The sequence below is a fragment of the Tenrec ecaudatus genome, chromosome 5 (assembly GCF_050624435.1).
Source record: "Tenrec ecaudatus isolate mTenEca1 chromosome 5, mTenEca1.hap1, whole genome shotgun sequence".
NCBI lineage: Eukaryota > Metazoa > Chordata > Mammalia > Afrosoricida > Tenrecidae > Tenrec > Tenrec ecaudatus.
Genome location: NC_134534.1, coordinates 106156480 through 106170920, shown reverse-complemented (window position 1 = coordinate 106170920; position 14441 = coordinate 106156480). Strand labels below are relative to the sequence as shown.

The window sequence follows — 14441 nt, the reverse complement described above, 5'->3', positions numbered from 1 at the left end:
GCTATTATGACAGAGGAAAAGGACCTTGAGAAAAGTAATAAAGCCTTCCTCAAGAGACAGTACCCTGAATTTTGACTTCTAGTCTCCTAAACTGAAAACAATTTGTTTATGTTTGTTGCAGTCAGCTATTTGTAATGTTTGTTATAACAGCAATATATAATTATGACAATATATACCTGCACAAATGTCTGATATGTGAAATTCAACAACATAAAGTGAACAGTCATAGAAATAGAGTGCAAGTGTCTCTGCAGAAGCGCCCATTTCAGAACAGAACCTAGATAACTGGGACCTCTTGAAAATGAGGTGCTTATCAAAAGGCTTTACCAAAGAATGAAAAGGTGACTTACAGACTGGGCAACACATCGGAAAAGGGACTAAATCTTAACCTCAGTATCTCAACAACAAAAAGAAAAACCCAATTAAAAATTGGGCAATGGTATTTAAGAAATGCAAATTAAAATAACAACCTCACCTCAGCATAATAATAAACTTCCAAAGAAGCAGTCAAATAAATGCTGGCAAGGGTCCAAGAGGCTAGAACCCTGATAAACTGCTGGCGGGGCTCTAAAATGGTACAATTTGGGGAGGAAGTAATATAGCACTTTCTCAAAACATTGTAACAGAAATACCAAATAACCCAGCAATCCCTGTATGTGGTATATAACCTAGAGAAGTGAGAGCCATGACACAGATATATGCATACTCATGTTCATTGCAAGACTATTTATGATAGCAAAAAGGTGGAAACAACATAAATGAAAATCAGTGGAAGAATGAATAAACAAACTATGGTACATAAGCACACAATGAAATGTTATGAAACACTAGAAAATAACAATGCATCTGTAAAATACCTCAAAACATGAATGGATTTGGAGAGCATTATCTAAGTGTAAGCAGTCAACTACAAAAAGGCAACTATTTATATGGCACTACCAACAGGCAAATATTATAAAAAGTCATGAAAAGGTTTTCACAATAAAACAATGAGGGTAACAAGTGGTTTAAGCAGGCAGGAGGGAGGGGAAGTCACTGGCTAGAAGGTAGACAAGTGTTAATCTGGGTGAAGGTGAAAGCAAGAGAGGGGTTAGGAAATAAATGATAGAAGCAAGGGAAGACACAGAGAGACTTGAAAGAGTTAAAAGCAATAGCGGCAAATACTATTAATACACACAATCCTGCAAGTGATGATCTAAGTTAGATGCCTGGATAGACACACATGCTAAACGAAGTGGAAGAGTTGGAGTATACTCAGAAATACGTAAATCTGACAAAGGGTATTTGTATATATCCATTAATGTGGTAAAACATATAAAGGGTTCTCCAAACTCCAAACTCACTGCCATTGAGCCAATTCCAATGCATAACAACCACAAAAGTCAGAGTAGGAATTCTCCTGTTAGTTTCTAAGGCTGTAACTCTTTACAGGAGTAGACAGCCTCATCTTTCTCCCATGGAGCTACTGGTGGTTTCAAACTGTTGACCTTGTGTTTAGCAACCCAACATGTAACCCACTAAGTCATCAGGGGGAAAGTTATGAAAACTTCTTATATATAACCAAATGCTCAGGACTATAATTTCAGGGGACACCAAGGTAAACTAGCATAACATCATTTACAAAGACAATGTTCTACATCCTATTTCGTTGAGCAGTGAAATGTTTACTGCAGCATTATTCACAACATCTATTAATAAACCTAAATGTTTATTAATAGACAAATAAACAATTTGTGCTTACAGAATACAATGAAATACTGTGAAGCAATAACGAATCATAAATCCATGAAATAGCTTATAAAATATAATGATCTGGAAGACATAATACTTAGTCAATCACAAAAGGACAAATATTGTATAGGCTACTATTATTAAAAGTCAAAATTAGGCTTATATAGAAATATTCTTAGATGATTCTGAGGGATGAGAGCATAAAAAGGGAGAATCACTAACTATATAGTATATAAGTGTTAATTATCATGAAGACAAAGGCAATAAATAATATGGGGGAAATCTAGGTATATTAGTAAAACATAATTTATAAAGATAATGCTTTACATCAGAGTCTGATGTGTAGTGTTTATAGTCTTAACTCTTGAGTGGAAGAAACAACAATTGGTCTTTTAGAGCAAAGGAGAATAAAGAAAACTGAAAACTGATGGAATCAATTTAGTTCAAAATATTATGAACCATAGCCTTTTATAACTTGAGACTAGAAGAACTAAATGTTGGTACATACACACAATAGAATACTAGGAAATGTTAAAGATAACAATGGATCTGCAAAACACTTCATAACATGGATGGACGAACCCGGAGGATATTATGCCCAGTAAAATCAGTGAGCTACAAAAAGTCAAGAAAATATAAAGAAACTATTTTGTTTTAGGTGAAAGTTTAAATAAAAAATTCATTTTGCAACAAATAATTCATACATAGTGATTGAAATCCCACAATGGGACAACACTCTATTTCCTCTCTAGGTTTCCTATTTTCATTCGTTGAATTTCCCTGTCTCTCCCTGCCTTCTCATCTTTGGTTTTGGGCAAATATTGACCTTTTTGGTCATGTTTAGTTAATTATTCTAATTGCAATCCTTCACAGATGTTCTTGTTTATTTTTTTTTTTTTTAGGTCTCTGACGGAGAGACAGCCTTTCACACTAAAAGAAATATTTTTTGATGGCAAATACAGCAGCCATTGTGAGGATGGTGCAGGTTGAGCAGTGTTTTATTCTGTTGTCACATGGAGTTATGAGTTGGAACCCACGTGCTGGTACAAAACAACATCATCAACAAGGGGTTGGAGGCAATGCAGAAAAAATGTGAAACAAACTTCAAATAAAAATAAAGAAAGGAAAATGGTTAGAACCACTGGCTTGACTGGGACAATCTTCTAAGCGGAAACTCAAGGCACACCTCGAGGCCATCTCTCCATCAATGTTTCTTGAGCTTCATGCAAAGTTAATCATTTTTTTTACTTTTGACTGGTAGTTTCGGAGTCTTTGGGCCTTCTATAAATTATTGATTAACAATGGATTTCACCCCTACGCTAGCCTTCTGAGGTCCAACTACACACTCCTACCTCACTGAAGAATTCAGTTGGCCATGCGCGATACTCACCTAGCCAGTTCTTTTTGGAGAATTCCTCCTCTAGGAACTTAGGTTCTTCCCCTTGCTCCAACTTGAAGATCATTTCTGGTTTTAAAATGCAGTACCCTATAAAGAGAGAACAAATGATAAGAAGCCAGATAAATAAGCTTTTGTTTCTCCAAAAGTAGAAGAAACCATTTCAGAAGCAGCGCCACAAAGGTACTTACTTGCACTCACTATGGATTTGACAACCAAAATTAGAAAGTTCTAGTTCTCAAAAGGGTTCTGTTACTTTAGGTTCCTGAATAAAAAGCCTAAAAGCATTAACTAAATAACGTCCTCACATGTACTGGCAATTAAAAAGGACATGTTAAGAAGAAAATTAAAAAGGAAATGTTTTCTATAAAGAATTACATGGATAAGTTACGTTTTTGTGCTCACCCACTGAGACGAGGTGGCTGTAGTTCTCCAGCATCACATCTCTGTACAGAGTCCTCTGGGCAGGGCCCATGTGCTGCCACTCCTCCTGGGTGAGCTCCACAGCCACGTCCTTGAAGGACACTGATGCCTGTTACAGCACATTTCTATTTAATAGGTGACATTATAAATACTTTTGTAAATGATTCCTTTCTTCTCTGTAAACAAATGATAATAAGGGATGCTCATTTTGGACCTAATTTTACCTTATACTTTAAAAGTACTCCATTAGTACATATCTACAATAGATTAATTTGATTATGTACATGTATTATCAATTGATATATTAATAAAACTTTTGCTTAATGTTTTAGCAAGTTAAAAATACATAGATAAACTTGGTAAAATTATCATCTAAAGCTCTAAAGGACTAATATTGCATACTCTAGGACAGGTATAAGCTATGTATCCTGGTGGCAAATCTAGTTTATAAATAAATATTTTATAAATAACATTTTATTGTGACACAGCCATGCCCATATCTATGGCTACATTTGCACTAAAGCTACAGAGGTGAGTATCACACAATAAGATCCCTCAAAGATACATATACATATTAATTGGCCCTTTACAAAAATTTCTAACTAGACAATCCAAACAAAAACTATGTAGTTTTACTGCAAGTAAACAACTCCTCACAAATTACACATAAATAGTATGTATATTTAAAGTAAACAATGGAAAAAATAATCAAATAAACTGTGGCTATATTGATACCAAAAGCATAGATTTTGGTGGGAAAGGAAAATTATGAATTATAATTTATAGCTCACTAGTTCTTTTTTTAAGTAGGAAAGTGTTTATTCGCTAAATATAATTTCATAAACTTAAAAAATCATTGACATGTGCAAATTAAGCATAGTACATTTACTGACAATGCATAGAATTTTTAAGGGGTAACATTAAGACAGATACATTTTATTGGGGGCTTCTTACACCTCTTATAACAATCCATACATCCATTATATCAAGCACCTTTGTACATATGTTGTCATCATCCTTTTCAAAACATTTTCTACTTGAGCCCTTGGTATCAGCTCATTTCTTCCTTCCCTCCCCTGTCCTCCCACCCTTATGGACCCATGATAAATGATTATTTTCATATCTTACACCATCCGTTGTCTCCCTTCAGCTATGTTTCTATTGTCCTTCACCCTGCAGGGCTTCTACACTGGTCATTCTGATCGGTTCCCCTTTTCTCCCCTCAGCCCACCCCCATCCTCATGGTATGGTTACTCCCATTATTGTTCCTGAGGGGTTTATCTGTCCTGGATTCCATGTGTCCAGGGCTCTTATCTGTACTAGTGTACATGCTCTGCTCTAGCCAGATATGTAAGGTAGAACCTGGGTCATGACAGTAGGGGGAGGAAACATTAAAGAACTAGAGCAGTGGTTCTCAACCTTCCAAATGCCGCAACCCTTTAATACAGTGACTCCCAACCATAAAATTATTTTTGTTGCTACTTCACAACTGTACTTTTGTTACTGCTATGAATCAGGCGACCCCTGTGAAAGGGTCATTAGATCCCAAAGGGGGTTGCAACCCACAGGTTGAGAACCACTGAACTAGAGGAATGTTAAAGATTTTGTTGGTGCTATACTGTACACTGGCGTTAGCTGCTCTGAACAGGAATAACGTCCTCAGGACTTGGTGGGCCAGGATTCATTTCTCTCTCTCTCTCTCTCTCTCTCTCTCTCTCTCTCTCTCTCTCTCTCTCTCCCCTCTCTTAGCTTGTTTCCATGTATTCTGAGCAGACCTACCCCCTCTTCCTGAGCTGTAACTTCAGTGCTGTTCTCTGTAGTACATTCTTCTGGGGAGGGGATCCACATAGCTGGGATTGAGGTTGGCCCCACAGGAGGTCCAAAAATTTTAATGAAATATTTCTTCAATAGTTGTAACGACTACTTCTCCATAAAAACTGAACCATCACCATTGTTGTAAATGGGCAAGATCAACCATACCACTGTCTTAATAATTAAATCCTTCATTACACAGCTGGACTGAGAATAGGTTAGCACCTGGAAACCTCATGACCTAGAACAAAGAAAACCAAACTTTTTCTAGTTCAAAATAGGGGGTTGGCTCGAGGGGAGGGATATTCTAGGAGTTACATTCTTATCAGGTTGGCAGGGTAACGGGCTTGGAGGGAACAGCACAGTTGCAGGTGCTAATTCAAGGTCTTACAAGATAATGTACTGTTCTTGATAATTGTGCAGGTAGGGTTTGGAGATATCTCGAAAGAATCCAGGTATTGCTGGGAGAGGCAGGAGAAAAAGAGGAAAAGGGGGACTAACTGCTAGCAAGGATTAAAGGAAGCATGAAACAAGACGGAGTTCCGCATGTTAAGCTAAGTCATTACAACCATTACTACAAACATTGTTAGTTATGAAATTTTTTGTAGGCTTTTCATTCAAGTTACCTCACATAAAACAGTATTTTAATGTTTTATTAAATGAAAATAAAGGGCTCAATTCAAGGCAGAAATAAAAATATCCCTGAAGGGGGTCCAAAATAAATAAAATGTGCTTTCTATTAGATATGCTGATTTTATGAATATCTGCTTATATCATAGTCCCAATTGATCTCTACAGGAAAAACACAAACAGGAGCAGTTACATTTGCCCTCAAAGCCAAGTACTTTTTGGAGTAAAAAAAACTCGCTGTCATCCAGTTGATTCCAAAGCATAGTAGCCTTATCGAACGGAGTAGAACTGCCTCTGTGGGTTTCCCAGACTGTATATCTTTATGAGAGTAGAAAGCTTCATCTTCTCCTTTGGAGTTGCTGGTGAATTTGAACTGTTGACCTTGTTAGCAGAACAACACATAACCCACTACACCACCTGGGCTCCTTTAAAAAGCTTTTGTCTAGTAATTACAAATTGTTTAGTGGCCTTGAATTCTGTTAATCAGTAGGTGTCTCAAGATTATCAGGCAAGTCCAATTTCAAAACCTCATGCAGCAGAAAGGTCCTTACCCCTGGTTAAAGACAGGCATTTTCTCACTAGGAGATCTGCCAGGGCCTGGGTGAGGTCTGGAAATCTTTGTATATACTGAGCTCAAGGAGGAGGTAAGTTAGAGAAATTACAGTCTTTAAATTCTCTCCCCCCCCACCCACCCCCACCCTCTTTTCATCTCATTCCCAAAGCAAGCATGGGTAGGTGAGGGTCTCCCAGGCCAGAAACTGCTCCCAGGGCACACCTCGCTGAAGCAGAATGCTATCACCACCAGCAACTGATGGGCAGGTTTGGAAACGGACTCCATGCTTGCCACTATCTGTGAGGTCACAGCCTCCAAACTGGACAGACTGACAAAGGCAAGCAGGCAGTGGCAAACCAACTTGAAGTCACTAACACTAGCAGTAACACAGCATCATACTTGGGACTTGGCAGATAAGAGTAAGTGAACTTTCCTAATTCTGTTATGCAGTCATAATTTCACAGTATGAATATTAGCACTACAAAATTGTTCAAAAGTCATGGGCTGCATTATTTATGTTTTGAAAGGGGCGGGGGAGAACTCTTTTCTTATAAATACAAGATAATTTTCTTCTATTTATTTATTATTATTTGTTCCTCAGGAATACTTAATTTTCTTTCTTGGCAAGAAAAAAACCACCACAACACATACAAATAGGAGGTTTTATTTCTAGGTGAATACTCAAGTTTCCTGGGTTGGCAAGAGGTCTAAATTCTATCATACTATGCAAGGCCACTGAGGATGAGGGTGATCAGATGGCCTTTGGGGCTGAGGTCCAATTTTTGTGGGGCAATCCGTAATCAGGCCAGTGTACTGAAATCGCTGCTGAGAGTTTGAGACCGTTTTGAGGGAACACTGTATTCTGTCTGCCAAAATATTCACAGCAGTGATAGTGTTTTTGTCCGAGTTGTCTTTGAATCCTCTAAATTCAGTAATAGGTTCCCTTTAATTCTCTGAGTTCAGTAGCCAGGGCATTTCTAAACAAAGGTTGATTGTCTCAAAGATTGCCTGATGGAGGAGAGGTCATGAAAAACGGAGTGGTTTCCCGAGTTTCTAATCTCACTACTCAAAGGCAAAGAATTTTGGGGAGTGAGGGTCCAAAGGGATGCCAACACAATAAAACACAGAACATCTTCTGGAACGTGCCTAAGAACAATGTAGGGTGCATGACGCAGGGACTACTGCCTCAGTAATAGTCCTGAGATCTTGGGCAAATCTGCACCTCTATTTGGCTTCTTCCCAAAGACCCATGGCTGATACCATGCTGTGGTATTTTGGGCTGGCCAAACCGCACCAAAGTCACCTCATTAGCATAAACCCTCAGGAATAATCTTGAAATCTCATCAAATATACTTAGGTGTCTCTATGACAGGTGGTGATTTTACAACTCCCCTTGATGTAATTGATCAATTGAACAGTTCAACTGTATGATATGTGAAATTATGTGCCAATAAAACTGTTGGGGAAAAAACGATAGTTAGGTTGCTGGGGAAATTCTAAGGTTTTATAAGATATCTAAAGATTAAATTCTTTGGGCAAAGTTAAATTTTTTTTCACCCATAATAAATAAAGGACTTGAAAAGACATTTCCCCAAGGATATATGTGTATAAGTGGCCAGCAGCCATGTAAAAAAATGTCAATAGTTACTAGAGAAATGGAAATAAAAATAAAAATGAGATATCATTTAAAATGCACTATCTAAAAAAAAATAAAATAAAATGCACTGCCATGGTAGCACAGTGGTAATGCTTTGGGCTGTTAACCACAGGTCCACGGTTGGAAGCCAACAGCTGTTCTTTGGGAGAAAAATGGCGCTTTCTACTCCAGTAAGCAGTTAACACTCTCGGAAACTCACAGGGGCAATTTTACCCTAGCCCATAAGGTGGATAGGAGTCAGCATTGACTGTGTGCCAGTAAGTTATGTATTGATTTATATGCCCCCACACCCTTGGCTGGGCCATGATTCCCAGTATTGTGTGGCTGCTCCCCATATTGTGATAATTATTCTCTACTTTATATACTGTGAATTCAAATCTCTATAGGGAATGAATCACTTAGTATCTTTCTGGACAGCCTCTGACCACACACATATCCTAGGTTATGTCATAGGGCATGGGGGCAAAAGTGGAGCTTTGGAATAAGTATGTGAACAATCCCTGAAATTATCTTGGGGCGACATTTCCAGAATCCCTTGCTATTTTCAATGGAATTTCATCTTCTGTGAAGATATTTGAAAACCTGTTTTCACATGGGCTAGAGAGAGAAGCACCAGGGAGCCAAACATGCAGGCTGGTCAGGTGATTTCTCTCCTTCTCCTGGGAGTCTTCAACAATCTCTCTATGGGAAAACCCTATTTTGTGCCTCTCAAAGCAAATCCATATTTTGGGAAGGCAAGAACCTGACGCTCTAGTGATATTTCCATAAAGATTTGTTGCCCCAAAGGTTCTTTTTATTATTATTTCCTCCTAACAGTTTTAACACCTAAACCAGGCTTTTGTGGCACTGAACCATGGGTGAGATACAGGCAGTTGAGTTATGGGACATGGCTCTGGGCATGGGATCTTGGGCTTTGTCCCACGAACAGATAGATGATGGTGCTGGTGGTGGTGAAACAGTAAGCAGGGTGCACTCTGCTCCCTCCTTGCTCCTCCTTCCTGCTCTACTGTCATTCTCTTTACTTCATCAGCAATGGTAACAAGTACAAGCATAAGTATGTTCCCATAAGGCTTCAATAGGATGTTCACACAGTGTTCAAATCATATAATGTCCTGTATCATAAAATGTTATAGTTGACATTAAGTGATTCATAGCTTTATGTTATAAGACAGGATTAGCATTTGAAGCACAGCCTTACAAGAGGACTAAACTCAACTTTCACCCTTATTTAAGCCTCACCTTTAGTCTAGTCCCACTTTTAGTTAAGTCACTTCCTTGCTTGAGTCACACTTTTTAACTTTAAAAGAGGTAAAAGGAGAAAAAAAAAAGCAGAAAAGGGAAGGACTACACTACAAGAGTGAAGTCCTGGGAGTGCAGCATGTCATTTGGACCATGACTGCCCAAGGTGCCAATCTCCTAGACACAAGTGAAGATTGATGCCAAGGTACATGTAGATCTCCAAGAAATGTCATGCCCACAGATGGTGAAAGGAATAAAGGACCTGTCCCTAGAGCTGTCAGAGAAAGAAAGCTCTCCCCTAATATTGGTGCGGTGAATTCCAACTAGATTATTAGATAGATTTTGGAAGTAGAAGAATGAAGTATTACTCTAACAAGTATCTAAAATATGAACGCATTTTTTAAATTGAGTAATGGGTAGATGCTGTAAGAATGTTAAAGTACTAATATTAGGTCACAATTTGGTCTTAGAAACCCTTTGGAGTAGTTCTACTCTGCTGTGCCCTATAGGGTCACTGGGAGTCAAAATAGACTTCTAAGCAATGGGCTAACAGTAAAATCCTAGTGCTGGTAGAACTATGGTCCTTGAAGGCAGTTGTGGTGAAGGATCAGAAGGAACTGGAGAGAGCTGTAAAGTCTCTTGTAGTGAATACAGATGGTGCCAACAGAATGCTGCTAGAAAACTAGACCTTAAATATGGTTCTGTGAGACTTTGAAAGGCAATGATGAACAACTGAAAGATGGAACAAGGGTGATGTTTTTATGCAGTGGTGAAGAACTTGTGAGAATTATTTTCAAGTATTTGGCAGAAGGTAAAACTTTCAAGTAATGACCATAAATAATGGGCTGAGATTTCTAAGCATGATTTTACTGGGGCTGCAGTTTCTCCTTGTCACAGTAAAATGCAAGAGGAAAGACGAAGACTTAAAAATGACCTGTGCGGTCTGTCTGAATAGGACAGGCTGCATGAACTATCTGGAGGAAAAACAATGGGACCGACAGTTCCAGGGGGACTTGGGGTGGGGGTGGGGATAGGGGGGTAAGGAAGTGGTGTTAACAAACACAGGGACAAGGGAACAACATGGGACCCAAAATGGTAGTGAGGGGGGAGTGGCAGACCTGGTGGGGAACGATCAAGGGTAAGGTTGGGTAGCCCAGGTGGGGACGGAGCATGGTAGTGGGGCAGGAGGAAAGTCAAGGGAGATGGAGGAAGGAGATGGGAGTCAAAGGGCATTTATGGAGGTCTAACAAAGACATGTACATGCAAATATGTATATGAGGATGGGGAAATAGATCTATGTGTCTACATTTATAGTTTTAGTATTAAGGTGGCAGAAGGACCTTGGGCCTCTACTCAAGCACTCCCTCAATGCATGAATACTTTCCTTTATTAAATTTGCACTGTATGATGCTCACAATCTCGACACAACTGAAGCCAAAGTGGGTGAACAAGTAAATGTGGTGAAGAAAGCTGATGGTGCCCGGCTATCAAAAGAGATAGTGACTGGGGTCTTAAAGCTTGAAGATAAACAAGCGGCCATGTAGCTCCGAAGCAACAAAGCACACATGGAAGAACACACCAGCCTGTGTGATCGGGTGGTCCCGAAGGGATCAGTTATCAGACATCAAAGAACAAAAAATCATATCGTTGGCTGCACACCTCCATGATACGATCGCCGAAGACAAACGGGTGCATAAGCAAATGTGGCGAATAAAGCTGATGGTGCCTGGCTATCAAAAGAGATAGTGTCTGGGGTCTTAAAGGCTTGAAGGTGAACAAGCGGCCATCTAGCTCAGAAGCAATAACGCCCACATGGAAGAAGCACACCAGCCAGTGCGATCACGAGGTGCCAAAGGGACCAGGTATAAGGCATCATGCAAAAAAAAAAAAAAGAATATGTATGTGTGTATATATATATGTGTGTGTATGTGTGTGTGTATATATATATATGTATATATATACCATAGTGAATAAAGGGGGACGTGCAGAGTGGAGACCCGAGGCCCAAGTGTCGACCACTAGAGATCCCCTCATAGAGGGGTATAGGAGAGAAGATGGGTCAGTCAGGGTGCGATGTAGTACCGATGAAGAACACAGCTTTCCCCCAGATCCTGGATGCTTCCTCCCCACAACTACCATGATCCGAATTCTACCTTGTAGGGCTGGATAGGGCAGAGGTTGTACACTGGTGCATATGGGAGCTGGAGGCACAGGGAATCCAGGGTGGACGATACCTTCAGGACCAGGGGTGTGAGGGGCGATGCTGGGAGAGTGGAGGGTGAGTGGGTTCAAAAGGGGGAACTGATTACAAGGATCCACATGTGACCTCCTCCCTGGGAGATGGACGGCAGAGAAGGGGGAGAAGGGAGACTCCGGATAGGCAAGATATGACAAAATAGCAATCTGTGGATTATCGAGGGCTCATGAGGGAGGGGGGTGCGGGTAGGGAAGGGGTAAAAAAAAAAAAGAGGACCTGATGCAGAGGGCTTAAATGGAGAGCAAATGCTTTGAGAGTGATTAGGGAAAAGAATGTACGGATGTGTTTTATTCAATTGATGTATGTATATGTGTGGATTGTGATAAGAGTTGTATGAGCCCCTAATAAAATATAAAAAAAGAAAAGAAAAAGAAAATGATTAGGGCAAAGAATGTACAGATGTGCTTTACACAATTGATGTGTGTATATGTATGGATTGTGATAAGAGTTGTATGAGCCCCTAATAAAATGTTTAAAAAAATGACCTGTGCAAAATGAAGAAAAATCTTAAAAAATTGAAAATTCTGTTGTAAAAACCATAGAAATGTGTCCCAAAATTTTCTGCCAAGGATGTCGTTATATATTACCAAGGATGTGGCTACAAGGGGTACCCCCCAAAAACCGGATTGTATTTTTTTTATTTTACAAAACAACCTTATCATCTTCAAAGTACTCTCTATTACACTTAATACATTTGTCAAATCTGTGACTCCATCCTTGGAAACATTTTTTGAACTCATCTGTTTTGATGGATCCCTCAGCACCTCCCTCATGTTTTTCTTCACCTCTTCTACGTCTTCAAATCGTTGTCCTTTCATGTCCCTCTTCATTTGCGGAAATGAAAATAAGTTGCATGGAGTGAGGTCAGGTGAGTAAGGTACGTGGTACCACAGAGGTATGCTGCTTTTTGCCCAATACTGGACACTGAGATGGCTGCATGAGCAGGTGCATTGTGATGGTGGCAAAACCAGTCCTCCACTTTCCACAAATCAGGCCTTTTTTGCCACACAGTTACACAATCTTTTGAGAACCTCTAAATAGAAAGCCTGATGAACAGTCTGACCTGGTTGAACTAACTCCAAATGCACTACGAGTCAACATTTTCATCCGTTCAGGTAGTTGACTAATGTCCAGTAAGAGGTTTGTCATCAATCAACATTTCATCTTTTTAGAAATGACACAAACACTCATACTTTATGCTGAGTGAAATTAGCCAATCTCAAAAGGATAAATATTTTTAAGAAGCCACCACTATAAGGATAAACACCAAGAGAGAGATACTAAAATCACTGGCATCTTTTCTCAGCTCATACAATCACTGTAGCATGTCTGTCTAAAGCTTATGAACATCAATCACTTCCTCGTTTGTGCCTCTCAAAATTTGCCATTTGCTTTCACCAGTGATTATACATATACATTAAGTTCTGGCGTCTGCAGAGGCCAGCGTTTCAGCCACCGTTTCATGCTGAGGACTGTGTTATCAGCCCCAGGGAAAAGGTTTCTTTCTACAGAAACATCCAAACAAGGGTGAACGTGTTTATTAATAACTGCAGTCTCATTCAACTGCTGAACTTGAGAGTCATCTGTGCTTTTAAACCTGTTTGTTTCTTTGTTGATTTTTTCATGTAATAGGGAATAGGATAAGAACAAAATCCTAGCTAAAAAAATTCATCAAAAAGTGGAATCCATACCAAATATACAAGGATGGTCTAATATTAGAAAAATAATCAATGTAATTCATCACATAATCAAAATTAAGGAGAAGAACCATATAATTATATAAATCAAAACAGACAAGTCATTTGATAAAATTTAACATTCATTCTTGATAAAAAATATTCAATAAAATATGTGGATAAGGGATTTTCTCAACATAATAAAAGCTGTATCTGTGAAACCAATAGCCTGCATCTCATTTAATGCACAGAAATTGAAATAATTTCCTCTTCAAATGGGAACTAGGCAAAGTTGCCCTTTATCACCACTTTTATTTAAGATAGTCCTGGAGTTTTACCTAGAGCCATAAGACATCAAAAGGATATTAAAGGTACCCACATAGGCACAGAAGAAAAAGAAATCTCTTTATTTGAAGACAACATAATCCTATATAAACATAACCCCAAAGATTCAATTAAATAATTGACTGAAATAATTTAAAAATGCGGTAGCTTAGGAGCCAGTAAGAGCAACATATTGAAATTAGCTCGATTCTTGTATGTTAAGTACGATGATACCAAAAGAACAATACAACTTACAATAACTACAAGAGGTAAAATATGTAGGAATAAATCTTACCAGAGAAAAAACGCACTTCATATAAAGAAAGGTATAAAATATTCCTTCAAGATACTTCAGAGAATTTACACAAATGGAACTAGTTACCATGATCCTGGATAAGCAGATAAAACATTGTGAAAGTGTCAATATTACCAAAAATACTTTACAATTCAGTGCAATTCCAATCCAAATTCCACCACAAGTTTTCAAACAACCAAAAAAACAAAAACTGATCAAACTAGTCACCTACTTTAAATAGACAGAAAAGAAACCTAGGATAAATAAAGCACTAGGAAAAATAAACACAAAACAAGAAGCCTTTCACTCTCAGACCTTAAAACCTATTTTATAGCTATGTTAATAAAAACAGCCTGGTACTCATACAAAGATGATTATGAAGACCCATGGATCAGAACTGAAAACCCCAAAATACAACCAAGTACCTAGAAACACCTAATTTTTGATA

At 38.7% G+C, this 14441-nt stretch overlaps 1 protein-coding gene across 1 annotated transcript in view; it reads right to left on the bottom strand.

The window, feature by feature from the left end:
- The window catches only part of ZNF510 (zinc finger protein 510), a 40751-nt gene that overhangs the window by 11456 nt on the left and 14854 nt on the right, over positions 1-14441 (bottom strand). The window contains exons 4-5 of the mRNA XM_075549816.1: positions 3533-3659; positions 3122-3217 (exon numbers count right to left, since the gene is read on the bottom strand). Of these exons, the coding sequence (XP_075405931.1) occupies positions 3122-3217; positions 3533-3659 (223 nt within the window). The remainder of the gene's footprint in view (positions 1-3121; positions 3218-3532; positions 3660-14441) is intronic.